This window comes from Struthio camelus, chromosome 8 (genome assembly GCF_040807025.1).
Source record: "Struthio camelus isolate bStrCam1 chromosome 8, bStrCam1.hap1, whole genome shotgun sequence".
In the NCBI taxonomy this organism is placed as follows: Eukaryota; Metazoa; Chordata; class Aves; order Struthioniformes; family Struthionidae; genus Struthio; species Struthio camelus.
This window is the reverse complement of record NC_090949.1, coordinates 4918109-4941639: the sequence shown is the minus strand read 5'-3', so window position 1 is coordinate 4941639 and position 23531 is coordinate 4918109. Positions and strand designations below refer to the sequence as shown.

General features: G+C 37.4%; 1 protein-coding gene across 14 annotated transcripts in view; it reads right to left on the bottom strand.

Annotated features, from left to right (window-relative positions):
* The window catches only part of RABGAP1L (RAB GTPase activating protein 1 like), a 251950-nt gene that overhangs the window by 192121 nt on the left and 36298 nt on the right, over nt 1–23531 (bottom strand). For all 14 annotated transcript variants that reach the window (XM_068951747.1, XM_068951745.1, XM_068951738.1 and 11 more), the window contains 4 exons: nt 21731–21797; nt 19850–19952; nt 18120–18286; nt 13395–13536 (listed from right to left, as the gene is read on the bottom strand). In XM_068951747.1, the coding sequence (XP_068807848.1) occupies nt 13395–13536; nt 18120–18286; nt 19850–19952; nt 21731–21797 (479 nt within the window). The remainder of the gene's footprint in view (nt 1–13394; nt 13537–18119; nt 18287–19849; nt 19953–21730; nt 21798–23531) is intronic.

The window sequence follows — 23531 nt, the reverse complement described above, 5'->3', positions numbered from 1 at the left end:
CATGGAGGAGAAAAAGAATGCTTCAAATAGAGAAGAAACCTCATGAGTATTAAGAATAAATGACTTAGAGGGATATATGTCATTACATATGACTAATATACAAAAAAACTAGAAGGGATAATGAGAGTCTGGAACAGAGTGCTCAAAAGGATTAACCGCCCAATTTCAGGATGTCTTTGGAGTCCATGCAGCTGCCCACAGTAAGTTGAACAGCCTAACTCCTTACAAAAGCGCTTCGTGTGAACATGCTTTTGCAGTTTTTCTGGGCCTTTTGCAGATTTATCTGAATGAAGTACTGCTAAAAATTAAAGATGAGTACTATGTAGACAACACTAAACCTTAACAGTGCTCCAATTCTTGTCTCCTTTACCCAGAATCAGAACCCCAAAAGACACTAACAGCCCATTATCCTAAAAGGCCTCTGAAGCTATGGACAGTTTACATCCCAAAGCATGTCTGAGATTACTCTTTCCTACGAACAAAGCTATCTCAAGAAGCTAAAATAAAACACAAAGAGGCGATTAAAGTCACACCTCCTCCCCCCCCCCCCAATCCCTTAGACGCTCTCCTCAGCCCACCTCAGTCACATCTTGATGCTGACCTAATACCTTCATTTCTTCAGGTACTCCAAAAATCTCATGTCTAATTTTCTGTAGACAAGAGTAGTTCAGGTAGAGCAGGATCTGCTTCAGTACCTTGTATGATTACCCTCAAAGTCTTCATCACTGTCATTCTGACTCCAATTACAGGTTTCTAATTCATAATCTCAGTAACTGCCATATACAAGTCCTCAATGAAAGTATACGATCAGTCTTTGAATTTGACAACAAAACATGAGGACAAAGACAACATACATGCTGAACCTCAAGGGCAATTAACACAGCAGAATTGCTGCTCTGGGAGGAGAGGGAAGCATACCAGAAATGCCTTCATAATTCAAATTGAATATCAGATCAGTGAAATTTTTAGGTTGGAACCTGTTTGCATAGTTTAACAGCCTCCAAAATACAAGACAGACCTGCATTTAAATACCTCCCCATATAAATAAATAAATAAATAAATAAATGACTTAGTTAAACTACGTAAATTAAAAAAATAAATCCACAGGAAAATGCTTGATTCCCTACCAAGCATTTGGGTTCCCCATTTTTTGCATACCTTCACTAGGTCTAGAGGTGGAAATAAGATCATGCAAAAAAACCCAAATGTATCATTTTAACTAAAATTCAGTAGCACTATAAAACAATTCCCAGTAACCAAAGGAACCCACTAAGTTCCAGTGGAAGAAATGCATTTGATGACCCAACTTTACAAAATTGTTTAGTAATTTCAAAATGAAAAGAAAAGCAAATCTTCTCATTTATCACTCCTCGTAATAACTAAAAAAAAAAGTGAAGTTAAATCATTTAAATGCATCGCATTTTTAAAATTCCCTCTTTTCCTATTTTTTTCCAACTGGATCAAAGAGATCAATTAAAAATGCAGTCACCCTACTCCCCTTGAAAAACAAAGGAAAAAAATTTTTTGCAGAAATCCTCCCTAGATTATAAGAAACTGTTGGCCATTCAGAGACACAAGGTGAACATACGCTACATATTATGAATCTCAATAAACTTGACTCACACCCAAAAGTTACCAAAAAATCACAATTCCAAAAAGGTTTCACACATTCAAAGTAAAGTAAGACAAACCGGTACAAAATCCTGAAAGAGAGATTTAAATTGGAGAGACTTCGGAGAGACTGAACAGTTACAGTGCATTTCTATACGAATTAGCAGTGAAAGTACACACAAACAAATCTTGCAGTTTGAAACAAAATCTGATGAAGAACAATAAAACGTATTAAACGTTTATAAAACAGATTATTTTAATCTGTTTTATAAACAGATTAAAACGTTTAATAACGAAGCTGCATTGCGTACTTTCAGGAACAAAGCACACTGGTTACCTGATCCAAAAACTTTAGCTTGCCAAGGAATGCTAACATCCGACAAAATAAAAGCCAAACCCTTCTTTTCTCACTACAGTGACAATCTATGCAAAATTCTTCGAAGTTCTAAGGAGATCAGTGTTACATAGCATATGTATTCCAGGAAGATATACCACAAAGCTGCAGCGCTTCAGCCCTGAAGACTCTTTCATCTGTAAGGCTTTACAGTATTTAGAATGTATTATTCAGTTATCTGTCAGAAGATTACAAGCCTTAATTAAAAATGCCATATGCTCCCTTTCAAAAGACACTAACGTCAAACTTCAAAATAGAACAGGGCAAAGGGTAGAGAATAAACAGATTCTAAAAATCTCTACTTTGTTTCCATCATAAAGACTATGTACCTTTTTTTTAAAACTGTGTAAGCACTTAAGTATAAATTAATTAATTTAAAAAAAAAAAAGAAAGGTAGTAGGAGGGATATTTAACTCTACACGTTCTTTGAGGTGTGTCACCACATATTTTTTTCCCACACGCTACAGGATCTACATGCCAGCACTGTTAGCCAGAGAACGAGTTTATCCTGCCCAATTCTGCAAGGGATGCCACAAACCCCTTCCTCTTAAATGTATCTGGGTTTCTCCCTTCCTTCTTTACATAAGCCCTGCACTCTCAGAGGCTCTCAACTAGAAAGCAAAACTTACTCCTTATCAGGATGGGAGGGGAACCTGAGGGTCTGCGATGTGAATGTATGTACACAGAAACAGCCTTTAAGAATACTTACAAAAGTAGCCTGTCAGTCTTCCTCCTTGCATTGCCATCTGTACACTCACTTCTGACACAATGAGCGCCCCAAAACACCTGAAGGACTGCAGTAACACAGACAGCATCGCCCTGTCTTCAACATTGAAACATAGAATAATTCAGGTTGGAAGAGATCTCTGGAGTTTGGCTAGCCCAACCTCCTCCTCCAAGCAGGTCTAATCAGATTTAGGTCGCTCAGGTACTTGCTCAGTTGAGTCTTGAACACCAACAAAATGGAGATTCCAGAACCTCTCTGGACAACCTGTTTCAGTAGCTGACCATGCTTGTTGGGGGAAGAAAAAAAAAAAAGACCCACCATCAACAGCAACAAACAAAACAAAACAAAAAAGACAGATGACGACAGTGATGAGGTCTTCTCTGAGCCTTCTCTTTTCCAGGCTGAACAAACTCACTTTCCCCAGCCTCACATTGCACGTCATGTGCTCCAGCCCTCTGACCAACCTGGTGGCTGCCACTAGACTCTTGTTCTAGTATGTCAGTGCACCGGGGAGCCCAAACCTGGAGACAGGACTCCAAATGCAGTCTCACCAGTACCGAATAGAGGGGAAGTACCGCTTCCCTGGACCTGCTGGCTAGCCTTCTGCTAAAATAGCCCAGGATGTGCTTGGCCACCTTTGCTGCAAGGGCACACTGCTGACTCATTGTCAACTTTTCTGTCCACTGGGACCTCCAGGTATTTTTCTGCAGAGCTGGTCCCCAGACTGTCAGCCACAGCCCGTATTGTCCCACGGGGTTATTCTGTCCTAGATACAGGACCCTGCACTTGCCTTTACTGAACTCAGTGAGTCAGTGCACTTTTCCAGCCTGTCCAGTCCCTCTGAACAGCAGCCCTGCCCTCCAGCATATGGACCACTCTGCCCAGTCTGGTGGCGTTAGCAAACTTGCTGGGAGTGCACTCCCTCCTGTCACCCAGATCATTAAGACAGACAGTAAACAGTACTGACCCGAAGGATACTATTAGTTACTGGCTACCACTGGACCAGTCCAGCTGGACTTTGCACCACTGATCACTATCCTTGCAGCCCAGTAGTCCACCCAACTTTCCAATCACCTTACTGTATCCAACGCATATCTCATCAATTTACACTGCGTTGGAGGTCTTGCTAAAGTCAAAGTACACAACATCCGCTATTCTCCCCTCAACCACCAAGCCAGTCATCTCAGTTTAGAAGGCTACCAGGTTAGTGGCATTTTAAATCCACCCTGGCTGTTCCTAGTCACATTCTTGTCCTTTATGTGTTTAGAAATAGCTTTCAGGAGGATTTGCTCCATCACCTTCCTATGGACTGAGGCTAGACTGATGGGCCTGTAAGTTCCCTACATCTTCCTTCTGGCCCATACTGAAGATGGGTGTGACTTACTTGGAGGAAAGAGCTTTAAGTTAGCCTGTAGAGATACCACTGGGATGGAGGGAGGATCTCCAGATGACAGTGTTTACGTATAGGTCATCTGCTGTGTTAGCATACCTACAGACAAACATAAATGTGCAAAAAAAACCTGGTGTCTCTCAAAAATCTGCAGGGAAATTCAAGAACAAAATAAAAAAGCATGAATCTAAGTGAAAAGAAGATTGGCAGCCATTTAGATATATATAATTTTGTGCCTACTCCATTTAGAAACACTCATTATATAAATTATTCATTATATGAGCAGACTCTTCTGAATAGAGCACAAAGAATTGTATTTTAAGTGGCCCAGCACTAACATTTATTATGTTGCAATACTCTATTGACTAGGCTCAATTATAACTTTTTCCCCCTTTTAAAAAACAGAACCCATCTTGTGGAATTACGATTGCTGGCATGAAAGACCTCTACCACTCTGTGAAAAATAAATTTCGGCTCATTGTTCTTGGTTACCAACTATTTGTGAAATGTTTTCTGATGTGGCCTGACTTGCACGTAACAGAGGTACCTCTTTGGATTCAGTCTGATCAAGAATATCAATGGGAAATACACATTTGGAGCACTGGAGCACATTTGGAGCACTGCAAAATGGGTATACACACTTGGAGCACTGCAAAACCGAGAAAGACCTTGACTATCTCCCCCAAAAAACTGCAGACTGATTAAGACAAGCTCCAGGAGACTATTCAAGTTCTTTCTTACTTTTTGAGCTTCACTACACAGAATATGGGTCTTGGTCATCTAGTCCATCCTACAGATAAATTACCTCCCTAGGCAATTTATTCCAAGGATTTCATTACTGTTACTTTTGGAATATTTGTCTCAGTTCTAATCTAATTTTTCTTTCCTTCTTGCAACTTATGCCAGTTAATTTTTCTCCCCTAAACAAAGTAGGCATAGAAAACAAATTTTAGCACATCTCATTTTTCTGGAAAATCTTTGTCTCTATCCTCTCTTCTCCAAAATAACTCTCTCTCTTTTCTCAAAGAACACGTTCTCCAGACTTCTAATCATTTCTGATTTTTCTTCTAGTCCCTTCCAACTAGTCCATATTTTTCTAGAAGAGTGATGCTCAGACAAAACACTGAGGCATCAAGTGTTCACAACAGAGAAGGAAGATTATGCAGACAATAACTATTACAAAAAATGCCCCATAGGAATGAACATACACACATGTATACATATATACCTGTGTGCGTGTACAGATATATAAACACACACACACAACCTTGGCCTTTTCTTACCCCTAATTTATTTGGATAACATAAGGCTTTTGACCTCATGAATAAAGAACATGGAGCAGTCTTAGATGATACTCTTCACCGTTCACAGCAGCACAGACACGTTGTGCAAAAACTATAGCAAGGTACTTTGAGAGAACAACCCAGGAAAAACTCAGACAGTACATAATTTCCTCACTGATCAGGTACCTGACAGAGTCTTTGGAACACAAGAGGTCAACTACGTTTATAGCCGTTTTCCATTTTGTACTTCATAAACCAGATTCCAGTTACGAACTGGATCACATATATAAACTGAGATATTAAAAATGTCTGAATGTTTTGGATCTCTCTGCTTTTATAGCGGGGGAAAGGGGTTTGCATGGGCCTTCTGTTGCGTTTTACTTGAAAATACCTTTAAACATTACTCCTTTTATCCACATTTAATATCAACTGTATATATATATACACACACACACAGACTACTTTTCCAATAGCTTCAGTTCCCTTTAAAGAAATCCACTAGATTAACTGAATTACGACTTGATTATAACAGTACCTTAGAAGTCAAATTAATTTATCAGTTAACAAAAAAGGCAAATAAAGCAGAGAACTATACTGTTGATACAAAGAGTTCAAACACAAAAGTAAATAAGTGAAGTAGACACTAAAATGAGTGGAAATACATGAATATTATAGCAGGAAAAAATGAACAGGTGGAGTTTAAGCACTGATGCGAAGGAGAAAAAAAGGATTTTTAATGAGTTTCAATTGAGAAGCTGTTACAAGTGAAATAACGAGTAGGTGGAGCTGAAAAATAATAGAGTTGGAGCAGCCTGAGCAGGGCACAATGCCTGTAGGAGAAGGAAATTAGGTCATGAAGGTAGGTGGGAATAGAATGGGAATATTTCAGAAATGAGAAGTTTGATTTATATGTAGGAGAAGAAGGAAAATCAAGGGGGAGCTGAGGTTGGCAGCATATTATCAGGGCAACAAGATATAGATGTTACTGACAGAATCATTCCATATGTACTAGATGAGAGGGGATCGTGAGAAAGGCCACAAAGAAGTAAGTTTCCATTTATAAGGTAACAGGAAATTACAGAGCATGAACTAAAGTTTTGGCAGGAAAGACAAGAGGGAAGCAAAGTTTTAGTCATGAAATTAACTCTAATGTTAAATAACAGAGTTTCAGTAAGGTCCAACTTTACGTACTACAAAATATTTTGATGAGGACAAAAAAAATTCAAAATGCATTTCAAATGATAGATTTATGAAATTATGATCCTCAGTAAAGTTGCAACATGAAACTGTAAATATAGTATTTTTTTTTTAATTTAGAGGGAAAAGCAATAACCACGTTTCAAAAATTATGGCTTTATGAATGTTAACCAAGAAAACTTGCGTTGAATTCTGCTCACAAGAAATTTGATAAGTTACATATTTAAAGTGAAGAAAAATAATTAATTCAGCAGCTGCTGAAACACATAAAAAGACAATAAAAACAAAAAAGAGATACCTAAGTTCTTCACTAAACAAAGTAAACCAGTATGAAAAAAAAAAAAGTGTTTTTGTTCTTATTTCTTTTTACGAATTGTAGAAGGTATGCATTTGTCTCTTAAAACTATTCTAACAAAAACTAATGCTGACAAATTCCAAAATTTTGATCACCTTTCAAACTGTTTGCAAGTTTAATTACCTTGATCCCCCAAAACCCTATATTTGATACCAGCGAAAGAGGGTGGAATAGCATGGGATTAGGCGATGTCTTGTCTTTCACTCCTGGTCACATTCACACTGCATACAGTGATGGCTTTCATAAATGTGATAAAGAAGTCTATTTGCAAAATTTCTCAAAGAATCTACGCATCCACTAGAAAACACACAGGAGACTGAAACAATCTTGTGGGGCAAGTTGGACGTGGTGAGCCAAACTGACTTTTTCTTCCTTTTTAATACAATAAAGATGTCTGAATTTAAAATTCATCTTAGTCCTACGTCTTACAGTTTCTACACCGGCCCTGCATTATTGCCATATTAAACAAGATTAATTTAAAAAAAAAAAAATCACAGAAATAAACTCTAGCTGTGCACCCAAATCTGCCTGCAGAAACATTCACAAAGAGGTGATTCTACCCCTCTTGCAACGAACGACCTGGAAGCCACCATGGCATATCTAACCTTGGCGTACAAGTGCTTAAAGCAGAGTAAAGGAGCGGAGGAAATTATTGCTTCAGTTGAGTAGTTTTGCTCCCACACAGATGACAAAGCCACCTAAATGCTGCACAGTGGAGGTATTCTTGTAAATATAAACATCTTCCACATGCACTGTGCTGTCTGAAAACTGACATCTTTGAGAACACGCAAGAAAATCGAATTTGAGATGCTGTCACAACGCTAAGACAATGCAATTCTTTATTCCATACTACTCATTTATAAATCTGTAGCTTAATTTTTACTGCCATATTTGATATAACGAAATACAAAAATCAACATTATAAACACATTAAAATAGTGTATTGTCCTATATTTACTTAAGGTGCCAAGGTAGCATTCAAGCCACTTCAGTTATAAGATACTTTCATATCGGAGAAAATACTAGAAAGTCTATTACCAAAATTAAAAAGACAAGAATCACACTCTGAGGTCAGCAATTATTAACAGACAGTTAGGGAAAATTGTTCACTGAGAGCAGTATTTTTAATCATCTTTCTATAAAGGTGTTTAAATAAGCTTTTTTTTTTTTAAACTGATAGTGAAACATGAAATCACGTGACTATAACAGGCACCTTAAGGTGCACGCTACATCCAAACCATGGCTCTCATGACTGAAACCTGGGAAGATCCTCCAACAATAGGAGCTTCTAATTCCTAATTAGCCAGCAGGATGCCAAATCCTTTTCCAAACTACTTTGAAACTACTGTTCATAGGTAGACAAGGAAGAAAAGACAGTTACAGAAATAACCTATCCAAACTGTTCAAAATAATCAGTAAAATGCTTCTGGATAAGATGCAAACACCAATTTATTCACATTTGTTATAGAAAAATGTCTATTTTGTACCACAAACTGAAGTGATTTTATGTAAGCCGTAAAAATTTTTAAATCAAAGTCTATGGACATAGAGGTCTATGGACATAGAGGTCTATGGACATAGAGGTCTATGGACATAGAGGTCTATGCACTCAAGGAACCAAAAACTTCATGAATTTGAAAGTAGCCTTTTCCCCTCATTCTGCAGGAGGAGCAGCCACAATAATAAAACTTAAGAGCCAATAGACTTGCATGGACTATTCACGAGCTATCGGACAAGAAGCATTTGCATGGAATTATACATTGCCTTGAACGTCAGAAAGTCACCACCAGCAACAGATTTTATCAAAGAAAGAATCCTTACATACAACGTGTTCCCAAACAGACCCATCTTGCAGAAGCATCCCGGGGACACCGGAGAGAAAGAGTCACACTCGTCTCTCGGGGGCCAGCCTGCAAGCCTACACCACAAGCCGACTCTGCGATCTGGGTTACAGGACAGGAAAGAATCTGAGCCCCTCTCCGGTGTCCTTCCTTGTATTTCCCTTATAAAGTAAGCCTGGAAACAATCTTAAAATTCCCCAATTCCTTGTAATCTCATTACGACTCATACTGGATTTGTAGCCCATAAAAGTGCTTCCAACTGAAAAAATTCAAAACATTTGTCTTTTTAATAGAAGGCCATACTTGCATGAACTATTTTACACATAGCTGTAAATATCAAGAAAAGTTCCATCATCCAGGGCAAATTAAAAAAAAAAAAAGATTTTGACAGTCTTCTGCACTCAATATTTTTTATATACTAAGGAAGGGATCATAGTCTTTCTGGCAGCACAATATTAACTGCAGAAGCCAGTTGAGGGCATTTTAAACAACAATAAAGGTTAACTAGCAAGGCATGAAAATAATATGATATTAGAGAATGGAGACTCATCAAGAATCTTGTCTTTCCATCTGAAAGCCACACATCTGCATTCTTCAGAAGTACTTGCATTTTAAAGAAACATCTCCTATGGAACTGCAACAAAGGTTTCTGCCTGAAGACAGCACAAGACAGCTACTATCCGAAAGCCCTGACGAATTTAGGATTTATTAAATTTTAGTTCATTTTTATGGCAACATTAAAAGTAATCCAATACAGTTTTAACTGATTCTGTTTAGTAGGATATAGGACCCAGCAATCTTACCCCGTGTTGGGTTTTGACAAACAAACAGTTCCTATGAACTACATAAAACTGTTTTTAATTTGGATAAAAATGCCAAGTTGACTATTTCCATACTGCTAATGTCATTCTTCTCACTCAATCATCCTCATTTGTTCACGGTCTCTGATCATAACCCCCTATTTTATCGTAGGGTACTCTTAATAGCTATCATTGTCTCGCCACCTCCTCTACTGCTGCTTTCCTTTGCTTTTCCATTCCCGAGAACAGCCTCTACCCACTCACAACTTTTGACCCAGCATCCTAATATAGCCTTGCTGATCATCTCCAATCATTTAGTATATTGCCCACTTCTCACCTACTCTACCCACCCAGTCTTTTTGTGTTGTCCAATCCATTGCGCTCTCTGATTTCTCTGATGCTTTCAGGGTCCTCTATCCTTTCAATTTCCTTCTCATTGTAAAATTTCACCATTTCCACACTGAATTTCAATATCTCAATGCATTAATTTTTGTAATATATACTACCTCTTTCTATTTGTTCTTGGACAGTGAAGACAGCTAGAGAAAACCTAGATAGAAAGCTTTACCCTCTTAATATTTATTATATTTTATTTCTTCTCCTGACCCTTCTTCCTCCTACAATTTAATATTTATATAGCATTTCTCCTTATCAAAAGCCAGTAACTACGTACCAAACACATTCAATAGAATTCTTTTGGTTTAAGTCCACTGCTTATGGAACAGTATCTGCTATGCTGCCAACTGGATCCCCGTTCAACTCCCTGCTGTCAGAAAAGCAGTGCCCAATTATCAAGAAACCTATTGTTTTGGCAAAATAAAAGCACAAACCCAGACAGTACTGCATTCCTGGAAGACATCTGAGAGTGTTCTAGCTGCATTCTACAACTCATGCTCAGAAACTTCTTTTTGGAGACTTGGTAGACACATTATCTTTGGTTTACAAATTAATTAAAAAAATAGGAACTGCAATAAACATTTTCAAAAACATAAGCACTTCCTTAGTAAGTCAGTGCAATTAAAAATTGTCTTTCATTGTAATGCATTAATAAACTGTTTGGTTTTCCTTCTTTCTAAGCATTTTATCCTACTCTGAATTACCCAGTTTTGGAATATCTTTATCAGCTAATTTACAGTCAGCTTGAAGACTGTGGAAAGAGGGGCAATATTCTGTTTTTTTTAAACAGAATTGCTCTCATTTACAATGATCCTTAACCTCCTAACTGTATTCTGATTCGAAAAATAAAACCAAACAGACTAATAAAGCAGTCTCTTGAAATGTTAGATTATAAAAAAAATAAAACAAAACATATAAACAGTCAAAGAAAGGTCATAGTTTCACATATGCTCTAGGCAAGCTCTGCTGCTAAAGGAAGCCACGCTATTCTTCCCCTTCTCATTTGTCACTGTTTTCTAGGCCTACATACTCCTCGTGCAAGCTTCTGCTGTAAAGCCTTTTTCTCCAGTCCTTAGACAAATATACAACCAGCTGCTTCATCCTGCCAGAGCATCACACTACAGTGAAAAAACTCTGCAATTTTGTATTTTTTGAATAATGCAGTAAGTAAATAATCTCTAGTTCAACCAATAGTGCTCTGCACCTTGTTACAAGTTTTTACTCATAATTAAGCGTACTTTTCTCCTTTTGTTGGAAATTGATACTTAAAGGCATCTTATTTGAAACCTTTTGAGAAAGTGCAAAATCTTCCTCATTATATATTTGAATCTCTTTTTAAACTATAGCCTGTATTTAAGAGAAAGCTTATCAAGGAGTAGACGTTAAATTTTAGGTTTGAAAAAAAAAAATCATTTTAGTGATAATTATATTTTTTAAATATTATCTCCAAGGCAGGGAACCTTAGATGGCTGGGTTGCCAGAAATATCTACTACAACATTAATCATTTTAAAAAGATGTGAGGTTGATCTGAAAGATCTGTAAGTAGCTATGCACAATCTTCACAAAGATCTTTTGCTTTTATGTAGCTGTCCAGGTGAAAAAAATAAAAGTAAAATGAGAAAAGAAAAAAGTTAAAAGCTAGGAAGAAATTTAGGGAAAATATGATCTCAATTTTTTGGTATGAAAAAATCTTTATTCACACACTCATTACATAAGATAGCTCACCGAGGTGTGCGCATACATACAGGCACATTATATACAAACTACCTAAAAATCAGGCTGAGGTGAAAATGGGACATGCATTCTTACCACGTAACACAAATCAAATTGCATTATATAGTGCTTTTGAAGTAAATCATGTTCTATGGGGATGTAGAATATATCCAAGAATATAGCAAAAAAATACAGAGAACAGATGATAATCCTCAATTTCTATAAATGGGAACACCAACCTCCAGCCTATGAAATAGAGGAGTCCTTACATGCAGTCTGCCCAAGTACAATAGGAAGCAGAAGAAACTATTCGACCAAGCAGCTACCATCTCTAACACTAAAGAAAAGAGAAAGCCTTCTTCCAAGGCTAAGACTCTAAACTCAAGTTTTTTTTTTGGTTCTCCCCTCCCATGATCATAATTAGCACCCTGGAAAAGAAAAGAAAAAGGAGAAAGGGTGGCGGGGAAGAGAGATTTATTTAGAACAACTGGCAGTGACTCATTTAACCTCCAGATCCACTAGGATAGATAACTTCTAGGCAAATAACTGTTAATGTAGTTTCCATGAGAACAGAGTAACAACATGATATTTTTAATGTCTTCTCTTAGGAAGCAGTCTACATTTAAAATACAGAAACTACATTAGGAAGCTAAACCAGAGGTAAACTTAAGTTCATACCTCAGCACAATACTCTTACCCTATAATAATATTGGTTTTACAATAGTACCAAGAGGACAACATCCACATATTACTAATTGTGCCACATTCATTAAATTCTGGAGCAGTGCTTTACTCTTCTCAGTAAGAAGCAATATGAAATAATATATTAAGTTATTACTTAACCTCATTCTATCAAACAAGCTACAAAACACCTTCTTATGCAAACATCTATGCAACTCAAATATCCAGCATAGAAAAGAACACCCACAGATGTTTAAACTATAGAAAACTTAATCACAAGGCCAAGAGGTCAGATCTGAAATAATTATTGCTATAAATAGTAAAGCATTCCCAAATATCAATTTAATATAAAAGCATTCCCAAATATCAATTTAATATAAAAAGCTTCCTTTAGAGAAAATGGTATTTTTACTATTCATAAGTGGCACTGGATGAAAGGGAAGGATGACAGTGGTAGCCAAACCTTTCCTGCTCCATCCAAAGAATCAGCCGAAGGTTTCCAGTTCGGCAAAGACAACCTGGCTATGCGCTTTGTAGAGCCTAGTCTCACCTGGGATTCAGTTATTCTTATCTGTAACTGGAATAGAGTAACCATACCTGTCTACTTCTGACTGTGTTAATCAGAGAGTATGAATTCGTATTGCATAAACTAATATCCAACTACTTACCTAGAAGTAGGAATCGAGGAGTTTTTCTGCTGTAATCAGTAAGTTTTATGCTTTTTTTTTTTTAAACATTACTGACAGAACAGAGCAAAAAAAAAAAAAAAAACAGAAGGATCACTTTGTAAAACTGTCAGTTTCGGTAGGTCATGCAGAAAGTACATTCTGAAGGCTATGGGCTAACCCTCAGAAGCAAAAAGAGATTACAGTAGGCCAAAGGCCTTCAAAAAACAATGGGAAAGAGGTTAAGGAACTGTTTGCTTTGGAAGGGGCAGGCAAATACTGTGGAGCCGTGAATAGCAACAGTCCCCATCATCAACTGAACGCATTTGTTTGTTCTTACCCTCTTCTGGCTCATCCTCCTGGGATGATATTGGTCCTCCACCTGTTGGGCTGGCCAATTCTTCCTCTCTGGCAGACTCCCTTTGTAGACTGACAACTTCATAAATCGCATCTCCAGTACTTGTGTGGCTTTTCCCTTCAGACTAAAATAAAATATGTTTATACATATTAGGTCCCACCACTGTTAGATAGCTTTCTAACGGTATGTAAAAACCAAAATAGAATATACACAAACCTCACGTCAAGGACTAAACAATAATTTCGACAAGACTCCCTCAGATTTCTTTGCAATGGCATATGTAGACTGGTCACAGTATACAACTCTGCTTCTCTCGAAGTTTTATACTGAGAAAAGGCAAATAGAAGTGCACTATTTCCAAAGCTGCCCCTTAACCACCATCTTAAATATGGTTCAGAACTATTTTTAAATCACAGTTCATATAGCTCACAGCTTTCCTATTTAAATATAGCTGTAATGAGGCGAGGTCAAAGAGAAATTGCAGCAAAAGAAAAGACTCAAGGTGAAACAAAACCTCATACCTTTCAAAAGCCAAAAACCATGAAAAGCTCCTTATAGTGGTTTATTTATAAAAAAAAAAACCCTCAAAAAAATTCATCTTTGCTACAGAGAATATAATATGTAATATATTCCTTTATAATGGGAAAAATCTACTGGCCGTACCTAGCTATAAAATCCGTAACTGTTTCTAGCCTAACATATATATATGCCAATTTAGTTCAATTAGCTTGGAAATTTGAGTGTGATATCTGTAATTACATCTATTTGAGCCCAGGACATTTTCAGTGGAAAGCACTTTGGTCCGTAAAAGTAGTTTTTCTTTCAGATCCATCTATACAAAATTTTGATAACTTTCGGGGCCAACTACCTCAAAAGTTGAGGGTGGAGGAAGTTGATGGCTTTGTCAGCCTGGGACTGTTGAGAGTTTAATCTAGGTCTTTCGTGTTCAATGAATCCACTCAGAATTTCACATGAAAAAGACGTTAGTTACCATATTTGAAGCACTGGACACAATGTTGCAAGTTTTAAAGCAAACCAAATACTTGCTTTCCCCTCTGATTTACAGTTCTGAAGTCAAAATTACAACTCAGTGAAGTGCTGTGATCAATATACTTGTATAGAATTGTATAAAACTGCAAACTAATAATTGTATTAAATGAACTAGAACCAACCCAAAACTTTGCACTACTTTGTCCTTTGTACACCTTGCCTAAGCAGTTAAAATAAGGCAATTTTCAGGGCATATTAAAAGCATAAAATTAACCATGAAAAAGAAAACAATTTTAGTTAGGATATATTCAATTTGTTCAAAAAGCAAAACTATGAAAGAAACAAAAAAAAAAAGTTTAAAAGAAAGTTTACAAAAGAACTAACAAAAGTTTGATAGCGATGTGTGCCATAAAAGAAAGAAAGAAAAAAAAAAACCCACAACGTTCGTTCTTTCTGTTGGAAGACTCCATGACACCTTTTGCTGGAGAGGTACCTCAGCTGCCAAACAGCCCTTGCAATTTCCACAAGCGAGTGGTTGAAACTACTCAGTTGGGTAGTTTAAATAGGGACTGCTTGAACTAACACGATATAAATCATTTTATACTGAGCAATTCTTCCTATTGTATTTTAAGGAGATTAATCATTCAGGTCTGCTTTCCTTAAAGCTGGTACTGCCTGGGAGAAGACAGTCCTGTGTCCCCAATCAGCAGTCAGTTTTGCTGACTGAACTTCTGAAGCGCTTAATGAACTTCAGGAAGTAGGTTTAAGTCCCCTGCATTTTGTAACATTTAGCAGGATGATGTTAGAGCCTTAGTCTCCCAGAACACCATTATCAAGTAATTACAAAGTTCTTGACTAAATCAACCAAATGTCGATGTCACTAACATTATTAATCATCACTATCTGTAGCATTTGCTTTTGAGGGAAGGCGGCAGGCGCTGCTAAGGATTTTCCTGCAACTTACAAGAATTACAAAGTCTTCAGTTCCTCAGGCATGTTCTGGTTAACTGCAAGATCCACCTTTAGGCAGCGCAAATAATCAAATTCATTGAAGCCCGAGTTTGCTGTCTACAAGGATCTGCCTTTATCAATATCATGCTCTGACCATGAAGATATTTGCAAGTAACACAGTGATATATGCATAATGACCCTAAAAATCATGTGGCAAGCTGCATTCATGTCATTCCTCACATCTGACTGTGCCTCAGCAACCTGGGCTCAAACTATTAAATCTACATGAATCTTTCCTCAGCACAATTCTGAATTTTCTCTGCCAATAAGGGAAGGTCCCGTGCATCCCTTGCAGGAAAATGCCACTTCATTGCCTTCTTCCTTTTTCAGCATCAGTAACTGACGCTTCTTCACTGGAGCAGGTACCTTGCACAGATAGCCCAGATCAAAAATATCCTGTCAAGGACTCTGCATGTTAGAACCTGGGATTGCGCCAAACGCATGCATTCATTTCTCATCCACAGTCCAGGACGCTACATTTGCATAATGACTGCGAACACTATCATCATGATTCTGCATCGTCAGGCAAACTACAGCACAAGAGTCTTTGTCCTGTGCAGAGAAGCCATCTATCTCTGGAGCTGAGGCTTTTGATATCCATCTACTTTCAGGTCCCTAGAAGCCACTTAAACTCAACTGCTTTCCCAAAAAGTTCTTTCGTGGCTGATCCCCACGTCATCTGCAAAGTTACTGTCCAAGGAGTAAGAGTGTCCTGAGACACAGCCCCTTTCAAAGGTATCTGCAGGAACAGCTATTGCAGTCCTAATCGTCCAGCTGACAACTGGCTGAATAAATACCTGTTACAGGTCTACAGAGAGACCTGCAGTGACATCCTCCCATCCATAATCAGGGCCTAGTCTTGTAGAAAGATTACAATGATTAAGCGTTCCTTTCCTAAAAACATGCAGAACAGCTCCTTGTAATTTTACAGCAGGAAGAAGTGCTTCCACGTGTTTCTTTGGGGAGGGGAGGTGCCTGCATGTCAGTCACTGCATTATAAAGGGTGGAAAAAGAAAAAAGAAGGCATCTATATCATTCAAAGTTAAAAATGGCATAGGTGTAAGTGATTTAAAGGAAAGCTGCATTGATTTGAGGTAAGTATCAAACAGTTGAGAATATAAACTGCTCAAATGTACCTTCCTTAAGCTTACAAAATGTAGCTATTCTCAATATCTGCCTATGGTAACAGTTGGTTTTCTCAGATTTTCTCAAATTCCAAGTTACTATGTTAATCTCTAGAAGAACTACAGAAACAATGTTACACGAGATTTATTTACTCACTTAAACGTTAAACATAATCGTACTTTTGCCAGGTATCACGAACATAGCTTGTTTTTTTCAGATCCATTAATGTACCCCACAGGAAGATGACAATTAAAATATTTACTTTAGGCTCAGTAAAGTTAAATCACTCTTCTCTGGCTTCATTAGGCAAAGAGGATAGTCCGCCGTATTCCAAAGTCAGCCTCGACTGTTCATTTTTGGAACCAATACCACAAGATAAGTCTTTGCAGAAAGTAGGTCAACACTTACTGCATGAGGGTGCAGCTGTACATCATTCCAGAGTGATAATGGGAAGACACATATACTTTATGTACCTCACCCAATACCAAAACCAAAAGTCTTTAGCATTCCATTCAATACATAACTATTCAATAAACATTACCAAATGAGATGGATATATTATTTTTTAGGGCTTGAGGAAAAAATAAATGCATATTAATCATTCAAGCACAGGACTGGGAAAGCTAATGCAGAGAGAATACACCACTGTGCATTAAGCTTCATCTTAACTGCACCTCACCTGTGCAGAATCAAGCATTATTTGTATAATTCCACTTCTAAATTAAACTCTGAGGGACTGATAATCTGGAATATTTCAGGGGAAATAATTTGCTAAAAATAGTTATGTCTTTACTTAGTGTTAGAACATTTCATAAGGTTACGATTGCTGACATGAAATTACACAAACAATGCTGATTTAGTAAATAATTGCAACAGTAATTCCCTTATCATCCCCTTTCACAAAGGCCTGGGGCAGTGAAGAAACGCAGATTAAATAAAGCAGGGCAAGAATTTACCATCAGCAACCACCAGCATGAAAACGTGGCAAATTTATCCATGCATCAGAACTTACTTTTTCAGATACATTTTCTCTTCCAAATTTCTCTTTTCGAAAATATTAAGAAATCTACCTTCTCAAACTCTTTGAAACAACAACAGCGATAGCCTGATAGTGATCGCCTTTTACTGATTACATCCTTCCAGCCACCTATTCTCACGTTTCTATGACTTTGAACCTCAGTAGCCAGGACGTCCCTTTGTTAGATATAAGCTGGTTTCACAGTGAACGACGAAAGAGCCATTTCCTGATTTTACCAGTCAAATGGACTTGTCTTAGAAGGCTGCATACAAGTCAGATTGCATGAAACTATAGTCTTCAATCAGGACATACAGTCAGAATTGGCCTATAGAGACAAATGGTTGCAACTCATTCTAATTCACAGTTTATAGATGCAGTGAATGCTTTATATATGCTACTTAAACGCTATGTATTGAAACATTACAGCAATAATTGATTAAAAAAAAAACCTACTGATGCTCAGGGCTCTTGTTAACTTTTATGGAGCCAAATTAAGATAGATAAACCTAGCACTCCTACAATCAGTTAATAATAAAAGAAGCAAACAAAATAACCCATGGTACCTGTTTTAGCTTCATATAAAAAGTTTCTGTGAAGGTTTTTCTGCTGAAATACCAGAAACGTTCATTAGCAGGATACACACGCACAACAGTCTCCAGCAAAAAGCGGACCGGCTCTACCACTTCAGTAACAACCATATCCACTGCAACAGTCATGAATACACGTTTATCTAAAACACAAAAATAAGTCATGTACAGAAGAAGTAGTCAAAGAACAGATTTCTCAAAATAACAGAAATGACTGAAGTAAGTTTTCGTTGAAACTGAAACCTTTCTATTAAATTATTGATTCGCTTGTACTCATTTTACTTGCCCGAGTTCTATCTCCTACGTGCCTACTTAGATAAGAGTATGCCTTAAACAATGTACCAAGTAACTCTGATACCTTTCTAAAACATAGAGAATCTGTAGGAACAGAAGCAAAATGTCACATACACAAAACAGCATTAACAGACGTGATTCTTATCACACTAAAGGAAATTGCACAGGATAAGGTTACATTTAAAGGCATAAACCTTACATTTGAGGAAACAGATATCAGTAATGAATCAGCACCAAGGATCTCCCATACCATTGCCTGTCCTAAGTCCTCTCTAAACACTACGAAACACTTCGGACCTTTTTTTTATGTTCCTGTCCATACTCTGTCAGTTACAAGGACCCAAAACACTTTACCCCTCCCAGTCTTACACTCTGGGTCTGACAGTCCTCATCAGAGCAGTACACAATGCTATTTTTAAAATAAAACATGGATCAGTAATCCTAATCTATAATGGCTCCACCTTTCTGACACTGAAAGGTAACTCAAACTTTTTCAAGTAGCGCAGAACACAGGATCAACTGCCCAGAAGATCCCTCTCAAATAGTCCAAGAGTATCTTGCAGGTTTACAGTGCAAGAAAAGGATCGCTGCTTCCAGAAGCGCTCACTAGTGAGAGAAGCAGTAGCCATCATTTTGCATCACAATTCGTATCTTTCTTGCAGGAAGCACAGTTTTTTAAAATAAACATTCAGAAACAGACATTTGGGATCCCCGTGCTCTGTTGTCTTATCAGACCAGAGCGGCAAACGGCCATTTAAAGAAAAATACACACACAAATGCAAAGTCATATCCTTAAGTGTAAACTGGGTCAAGCTGTACAGTGAGAGTTTTGCCTACATGCTACAAGGAATAAAGAGATTTGAAAATCCAGCAGCAAAAACAGTGACAGACTGACTATATGTTCTTGGATATGCCTTTAAGCAGCCTCTGCCTTGGGATAGGAAACAAAAATCCAGCTTTGCATCCTGACCTTACATCACTGCTGCTACATCCTCAAGCACTTCAGTGCAACACTTCCATCTGCCCCAAACTGAAGGGGGATGAAGTGCTATTTGTAAACAATTCACCTCAAAGCTGAAGGAGAGAGAACAGCAATGCCCAGGATTTCTACTGCCCTGCTGCTGAGTATAAAAAGGGGAAAACCCCTTCTGCATGCTTAGGGCTAAAAATTTTGATAACTGAGGAGCACACGCGTAAACCCCAGATACTAATCGACTGGCACCAAATCAGCAACACATAGCTCAGTGAAAAATTATTCATAGGTTTACATTGCATCTGTTTATACAGAAAAGTTCTGATCCTAGTCACAGAGTCTCGGGACATCACGGCATATGTACTCAGACATACGCACCGTGATCCCTATCATCAAACCTATGCCAGGTAAAACAAGCTTACACATTAGATTAGGTTACCTTTAGGAGTTTCCTCATTAAGTACTACAAACGTTGGCGCATTAGGATTCCACATTCCAGTAATCACGTAAGCCTTCCCATCAGAACTCTTTCCCATGGATTCCTAAAAATAAAAACATACTGGATTAGTCACGCTTAGAGACCAAAACCATTGAGGGTAGGGAAGCTAAGAACTTCAAAGTAAGACTGTGTTCACTCCATAGAGAACACGGCCAGAACAGAGAACATGATCTAATGGATTGAGAAAGGATATAGGGGAATGAAAGAAAAAGAAGAAAAGGGCTAAAATACATAAGGAGCTGAAGACAAGACAGCGTCAACATGCTTTCTTTCAATGCTCATTATAAAGGAGGTCTTGGGGGGGGGGGGGTGTCAGCCATTCTGTTTTTTACTTTATGAGCATCTGAGATGGTTGTTAGCAGAGAGGATCAGTTAAAAGAGATTTGCTTCATAAAATTAAATTAGACATGAAGTATAAATAGAAAGGGTCCAGGATAAAACCTTAACAGAACATAACCTTAACAACTCCAACCCAAAGATCAGGCTGATTGTTTTTACTCTGAAACTCAGATTCTTCCCCTCAGATGCACATGCAGAGATCTACATTTATAAGTATTTTCATGGACTGGAATACAAGTTCCTAAGTCAGCAGGAATCTGCTATTTAAGAGCCAGATTTCAGGACAATATGCAAACAAAATCAAAACAGCCACATAAAGTTAACAACATCAGCGTCTCCAGATTTGATTAAAATAATGTTATGCTATGCATCTCTTATCTCTACAAATCTTTCTTACAGACCTGCTTGGAACAGGGTATGTAACTTACAGACATAGACCATTACTAGTATGAGCCAAGTATACATTTCCTGGACTTTTTTGGGAGAATTCCTATGGGTCCAACAGGCCTGTATAGTAGCCTCTTCATAGATAAGGGAGGCTGACATTCCTACTCTACAATCTAATGCACATTTAAATGTATATCTTGTAGCCGAGAAGTGAACTAATAAGGTAAAACATCCAGTAGCTAAACTTAAAGACATGGATTTGAATATGCAGCGCACACAGTAAAAAAGCATTATACAGATTTATTCCTCTTGTGGAAACCAATTCATTGTGCTCCATAACTCGTTATAATCTACTCTAATTTTCTAATCAAATAATAAAATTGGAAAATCAGAAGGCACGTCAACAAATAAAAAATAGATAACAATAAGCTAGTGCATACGTACAGACAAATATACCAGTATTTGCATATCCTACATCTGACAAAAGAACTAAATAAGGATAGCTAGAAACATTAACATGAATAAAGAAACAGAGTAGGCCAAATTTAGATAACTGTACATCTACAACTGGTTTAAGTCAAGCAGTTCTCGACTTGAAAATGGTTTTATTCTTGTCCACAGCATGAGAGCAAACTGTTACTATCACAGGATATTCTCTCGTAGTTCTTGTCATGTTTTCTTATAGTTCTCTTATATGCAACTCATTGCAAGGAATTAAGATAAAAAAGGTAATGAATACTTCAAGCTTTCAGCAAGAGTTTCATTTCAAACAAAGCAAATAATTGTCAAGTTTTCAGCATCTTAGAAAAATAAAATACAAAAACAATAATCTTTTTTTAAAACGTTAGGCAACATGCTTAACACACTACAGATAACTTACTTATTTGTAACGACTAACCGTTAGCTGACCTAATCAATGTCTTCATCCATTCAACACAAACTAGATGCTACAGTTTTTGACATTATGAAAATGTTTTGCCTATTACACCTAACAAATTTGTTTTAAAACATAACATTTAAAAAACAAAAGCAAAACACACAAGAGTGTTCCATCACATTCATCTTATTAAATAGATTATTAGAACTCAGTATTACCATGTCCAGTAAATACATGTCACTGTTCTTCACATTTCGTCCAGGGCTCAGCAGCATGCCAAAGCATCTGTGAAGTTAAATAAATAAATAAATAAATGGATAAAAATAAATAAATAAAGATTAAAGACATTAGCTTTTCAAAATAGAAAAATATTTCTTTAACATAATAGCACAGCTTCCTACTGCCTTTAGAAAAAACTTTTCCTAAATTTTTGTTTAGTATTCTATCATACGCAGTCAGGAAACTTCACAATATATATTATAAAAATGGCAATGAAATTATTTTCCAGAATAAAGATGACAGATATTGGTATGCCAGCTGTGAACAATTAAATATTTGTAAAGATGAATTAAGATATTGAGTTTAAAAATACCAACTCTTATACATTAGTATGAAAAATTGGCAAGAAGAAATTCAATCTCTCATTAGTCTATATTTAAAATTTGTTTTTATATAACTGTATGAAAAGTTACAATTGTCATACATCGTATCCCGTATAATGTCAGTAGTCCTTAAAAATACCATCTGTTAAAAAATAAGGAAAAAAAAAGTCAAAAGATTAAAAACTGAATTTAAGATGGACAGGGAAGTATTGCATGTATTTCTGTATTTTACAGATGCAAGGATCTTCATGATCGAGTAAGTTGCATTGTGGATCTGTGAGACAGCAAACCTAGGTTTAGCACGCCTAGAACCAGCTCAAAAATGCCACTGCCCCATGATGCAGAGTGCTAATCCAGTATAAACTGTCAGGTTTAATTTGGCCCAGACAGATTCTGCTATTGAGAGAATTTTCCTTCCCTACAGTTCAAGTCTCTAATAACCAGAGATGGCACTATTCATCACTGACTCACAGAAAAACATACACTGGGAGAGATTTCTGTGGGTGATCTGGCCCAACCCTCCACTCGGAGGGGGACTAACTTGAGTCACGCTGTTCAGGGCCTTGGCCAGTTCTGTGCATCTCCAAGAGCAGATCCCACAACCTTTCCGGGCAGCTTGTTCCAACGCTCAGTTCCCCTTGCAGGGGCTAAAGCTGTCCTAACGCAACAGAATAAATACCGATGAAGTAACTTGTGTCCATTGACTCTAATCTTACCACTCTGCATCTCTAAGAGGAGCTCGGCTCCATCTTCTTTACACCCTGCCACTAGCAGCAATTAGACAGCAATAGGAGACCCCATTCCCACTTTCCCTAACTGTGAACAAAACCAGTTCTGTCACCCGGGCAATCCAGTTATCCAAATGAAAATTTATATTTCTCAGCAAACAGAGGTAAGATATTATTGGAATATTCACAGGATAGCAATGAAGAAAGAGTAGTTTCACAGCTTTCAGGCAGGCCAGTGTATCACGGACACAAATTTAACAACAACTGTTATTTGAATAATGCTATATTAATTGTAGAACACAGTCTTAACATAAGCAATTACTACATCACGTAGTAAGTTTGTCCCTATTACGTTTGGGCATATGATTTTCTTTTTCCTCCTCGCTACACTTAGGCCAAACAGTAACTTACATCCAGAACTGTATTTTTCCTTCCTCATCACAGACGATCCTTACACTCTCTCAATACGACAGAGTCTTAAAAAAGCAAAGTAGTAAATAAAATGAGCACACAACAATTGAGATTTATCTAAACAGCACAATGCAGCGCCACGTAAAACAACCAAGGCAGCTAGGATGCTAAGGCTTTTACTCAACCACAAGAGCAAGTGACTCTGCAAGACTAATTAGACCTGGCAGAACATTACAGCAAATTGACTGTACTACTTTTTGTTCCCGAGGTAAAAATAG